The sequence below is a fragment of the Sphaeroforma arctica genome (genome assembly GCF_001186125.1).
Source record: "Sphaeroforma arctica JP610 unplaced genomic scaffold supercont1.225, whole genome shotgun sequence".
Taxonomy (NCBI): Eukaryota; class Ichthyosporea; order Ichthyophonida; genus Sphaeroforma; species Sphaeroforma arctica.
In genome coordinates this window covers 13,220-18,219 of record NW_014040333.1, presented here as the reverse complement: position 1 = coordinate 18,219, position 5,000 = coordinate 13,220, and the positions used below count along the sequence as shown (strand labels likewise).

General features: G+C 44.5%; 1 protein-coding gene across 1 annotated transcript in view; it reads right to left on the bottom strand.

Moving 5' to 3' along the window:
- Window positions 1-4,834, bottom strand: part of SARC_04155 (hypothetical protein) — a 5,272-nt gene extending 438 nt beyond the window's left edge. Inside the window, exons 1-8 of the mRNA XM_014302023.1 lie at window positions 4,688-4,834; window positions 4,103-4,281; window positions 3,468-3,811; window positions 2,754-2,892; window positions 2,323-2,442; window positions 1,601-1,719; window positions 969-1,170; window positions 329-477 (exon numbers count right to left, since the gene is read on the bottom strand). Coding sequence (XP_014157498.1) covers window positions 329-477; window positions 969-1,170; window positions 1,601-1,719; window positions 2,323-2,442; window positions 2,754-2,892; window positions 3,468-3,811; window positions 4,103-4,281; window positions 4,688-4,821 — 1,386 coding nt within the window. The 5' untranslated portion in view covers window positions 4,822-4,834. The remainder of the gene's footprint in view (window positions 1-328; window positions 478-968; window positions 1,171-1,600; window positions 1,720-2,322; window positions 2,443-2,753; window positions 2,893-3,467; window positions 3,812-4,102; window positions 4,282-4,687) is intronic.
- Window positions 4,835-5,000: the final 166 nt, after the last annotated feature.

Genomic DNA, 5,000 nt, shown 5'->3' with positions numbered 1-5,000 from the left:
AACAATAAAGTTAACAAGAACAATAGCAATAACATTAACAATAACAGTAACAATAGCAATGTATATGACAATATATAAGAATATAAATATATCAATAAAACTATAAAAATATATATAACAAAACCTAACAATATATACAGCAATACATAACAATATATATAGCAACTCGTTTTTCTATAATACTTATTATACGTATACACATAAACATGTATATATATATATATATATGTGTGTGTGTGTGTCTATATGTATATATATATACAATTATATAATATATATATAAATTTAAAGATGCATATTTCCCATCCATCACAAGAATCAAACATACATCAGGAGACTGAATGCCCTCGTGCTTGGTGAGCATGGTGGGACTCTCGATCTCCTGTTGCTGTGCCTTGACAAAGGCTGGCAGCTTCTTTGGTGGGGGTGGTCTGTTTGGCACGGGTGCTCCAGAAGCACTCGAGTGGGATCTTGCAACTGTACATGAGAGAATAGGCGCAAGTAGCAGAAGATTGGCGCGATGTATGGTATAGTGCTTGATTAATTAGAAAGCAAAAAGGAAATAACATTCATTAGGAACAGGAGCGCTGACACGTGGGGTTTTCCTAAATGAATGCATGGGTAACCCTCATACACATACGTGTGCATGCACTGCATAGCATTGAGTTGTTGTATACTGATATGGTGGCTGGCTCACACAGTATTTTCTTATATGTATGTTTGAGATCAGAGAGTGGGGCAAAGTATGTCTGATGTTTTCGGAGCCGGACGCTTTATGCAACTTTGCAGTGGACAATACTATCTGGGGATGAATGAAGCTGTCGTAAGATCAATATGGGCAAGCTGGTTTTTATGGTTTTCATCCACTTTTTCATTGAGTACATAGATAGTGACAATGGGCCGGACATTTGCCAGTTCTGCAAAGCAAAAGAGATTGGTATAGGTATTCCATCACACTCATGACTCACCGTGGTCTGACATGGCGCTGGTGCTATTCATAGACCCATTGCTGGCGGATCGAAGATCGTCCTGCAGATGCGATGGTCTTGGGCGAGCCTTTGGCCCACGCTTGACAGTGCTGCGCTGAATACTTCCGTCGGCTACTTTGGGAGTGGGCTCGCTGTCGCTCAGATCCAAAATGTTTGCGGCGTTGATGATATCGGTCACTTCCTGTCATTCCGTACGGTGAGAGAACAAGGGTGAGATAGTGAGGCCCACACTTCGGACCAATCATGTGCCAAAGGATAAAGCTCGTGTAGGGCCAGACCTTCGCTTATAGACCAATAACTACTAATCAAGTCATCTAGTGTGCGAAAAGATTCGGTTATGACTGGTGCCACTGATTTACTTCGTGTCTTATCACCATCACATTCACCTAAAAGAAGGTGTTGTGAGCCAGTACAAACAAATATGCAAATTGTTCAAGCTTACACTCACATTCATTAGTAGTGAATATCGTTTGCACCAAAACAGGTCATCATGGTGCACGCATATATGTCTCGCAGCACCGCATACGAAGTACAATACCAATCCAAAGGATCCGAGCTCGGCTCTTTCGTATGTAGTTCGAATTCTTCTTGTGATACGTGTTTGCACTCACCTTGTAGTTGGCGATACTATCTGTAGCGGGGCTAGTTGATATTTCCTCGTCTGGCTCCTCCTGCGTGAAGGGACTGGGCGACGATAGACTGCGCAGTCGCTTGTTCTCATCAAATACTCCTGCTCGTTCCGTGATGTATGGGTTGTGGTCAGATAGCAGGGAGGCATGGGAATACTATTGGGCTTGTACCATTTACAGATCTCTGACGTGATTGATAAACCAGTAACCGACTACGCGCATACTGCAGTGACTGCTAAAAAAACACAATAGAAACTTCAAGCGACTTCGCCTGAAGTGAGTATACCATTGACATATATACACAATTTGGCTCTCATATTTCAAAGTGTACTTCCAATCTCCGCCTCGTACTTCAATATTTGCTTCAGCTATTACAAACCGCTGCACATATATTGCATCTACCTCTGTAATCGCATACTCCAATAACATCAGCAACACCAATATATGTGGCAAATGACCTTTGCATATCTGCTACTGGAATGATGGTGCTCATGAACGTATTCTAGCGTATCTACCCTGAATCTCTCCACTCAGTTGTATTCCTCTGCACTCTATCAGCAACAGATAATCAAATACAGAGCCCACAGAGAGTCCTGAAGCAGAGGAACAGCAACCAACAAGCAATACACCATACTACTCTCCATAAAGGGTATACGATTAACAAGACGTCAAGACATGCTGTCCTTGTCAGATGGATAACTCACCACCACCAGCCAGCTTCTTGGGCACGCGCAGGTTCTGAATCCGATTTAGAGGTGCCATGTGGCCTCCATGGGCTTTGGGGGTTGTGCCTCCCTTCTGGACCAGATTGCGTAGTTTAACGTCTGTGGCGAATGGGATTGGACACACATGTTTTTAGGGTTTTAGAGTTTTAGTACAACAATGTCAATGGCGATGTGATACTATATACGTACACGTACGTGTTCAAAAGTCCTATGCGTGTTTTCTAATGACAAAAACAAGCACAACTATCATACATACAGGCAACTACCGCGTGTGTATGAGTATACGAATACGCATGCAACGAACATACACTAGAATGCAATCCCCCCATCTATATCTCTTAAACTGGCCTCATCTGTGTCTACACTAAACCTAGCCGTATATATACCGCGACGCTCGCTCTAACACTTACCCAACTCGCGCAGGTCATTGGCGTGGATGATTTTCACTATAGGTCTCTCCATCGCAGCCGTCTCCGGGAAGAGAAAGTTCTGCATCTCTAGGGTCAACTCTAAGGACTGGTCCTGGTCGATCATTAGAGTGTCGGCCGTCTGCAGGTTGTGCAGTGGTATGGACGTGAACAGACAAGCATCCCAGAAGTCTTTCAACACCGAACTTCGGGATTTGGTATGCTTGTTTGGGAACGAACTAGCAGATAGGCGAGTAAAACCGATCAAGTATTGTTTGGGAGGTACCGCTCAATGCAGCAACGAAGTACGCTTGTGCCATACGATTAGTTCAGTGTTTCTCTCTTTGTGTTGTAGGTCGCTACTTAGATGAGAAACGTAGACTCGTTACTAAAAAGGATCAACCTCATGTCTCTACACCACAAATATGGTATATTGTGGCAGAACATCTTCTTGCGATGCATATGAGAACGTAAGGGATGCGGAAGTCTGTATGCATGCATTAAGAAATTGAAGGGGTTGTAATAGAAGTAAAAAACGTTCAAGGCGCAAGGCATGAGTCTGTGTTCACTTACGTGCTGGAAGATATCACAGAGAGAGTTGTCATACTGCACTTTTACTTTGACATACATACACAAGAAATACACAACTATATTAGCGCTAGACAATCACTCTTACATCTACCTATGCGCGGAAACTAGCCACACACACTTACATACCTGCTGATCCACTTCCGTCTGGGCCCAGCTGGGGAAGGTCATGACTCGGCGACTGTCCACACTGCCTTCGACCTGCGAGCCAGGACGACTGACAAACTTTGTCTGGGTCTGCACCGCCCCGCTTTCATTGGTTGCAGGTCTGGTCTGCTGCACATAGCGAATGGAACGAGACTTACAGAGTCCAGTTTCGGGGGTTCTGGGTGCCTGTCCTTTGCCCAGCATGTCAATAGTCTCAGATCCCTGGCCACAGAACCATTCCGCCTCGGGTAGAGTACCAACCGTTAGTGGCCGTGCACCCTTAGGTTGGGAAACAATATCGGGAGATGATGTAGTAGTATTGGCGTCTGCGTGGGGACGGAAGGTCAATACGTTAACGTGAGAGATACGCTATTTTTGTACTTTTTCCTATTGAACCATAAGCTACTTCTTTCTCTGCCATGATTTAATTTGTGACTCAAAACAACCCCTCTAGACGCGTCGTGTCTACAGCATAAAACAATCCACAACCACGAGGTATATTTTGTATACAGGTGTACTGTTTACAAGACCATTAGACCAAGTACACCGATATCTCTGCATATTCTTTAATAGAAAACTTAACGGTTATATCCCGCTTCCACGGTTCCGTTGCCTACCTTCATTTCCCCCACAGCCTCTGCGGTGCGCAATGGACTGCTCAACCGCCCGTTCCCACAAGAGTTCCGACGATGTTTCAAGAGCAGCCTCATCACGGACGCTGTTTCTACGGCTTGCTCTGGACATCGAGCCGCGGCTCTTTTGTTTACTCTCCTTGGTATATTCAAACTTGCTCGGCCTACGGATAAGCGGGGTTGAATATATTTCAAATTCCACTAGCAAGTAGTCAGAGAGACTTTATAAATATCCCATACATCAGCAGTGTCTGTATATATCACAGAGTTAATGCGACTACAAACGACCAAGACACTCGACCCTCAAAGGACTCATGGTCATTGTTCACTCAGGCTAAGTGGTAGTTAGACACATTACATCAGCAATGTCTATATATATCACAGAGTTAATGCGACTACAAATGACCAAGACGAAACACTATTGATGTTTGCCGGATGGCTGGCACTACCCCAGTGGGAAACAAACAAATATCCAGTGGACGATGTAATGTGGCACCTGTTCTGTATAGAAAGGTTGGGTTGTATATACGACAACAAGCCAAAATAGCGCAACAACTGCGCTCCAGTTACCTGGTAGAGCGGATAGCACGCGACATGCGGGAAATCATGTGCTTGGCTTCATCCATCTTGTCATCCATCTTGCCCGCGATACTGCTTGCTCGACTCAGACCGCTGACATCCGACCGCATACTCATAGTGTCCATCTGTTTGTGGGCCTGCATGGCCCGGAAAAAAAACACACACGCCGAACAAGATAGCGGATAGGTTTGTTACTAGAACGCTGCTGTTTGTAGAGAACCTCGTATGACAATGAGTTTAGCATTTACGGCAACAACAGCCGTTCAAATTGTGCATTATTGTGCGTGCTGCAATGAGCTTTAGT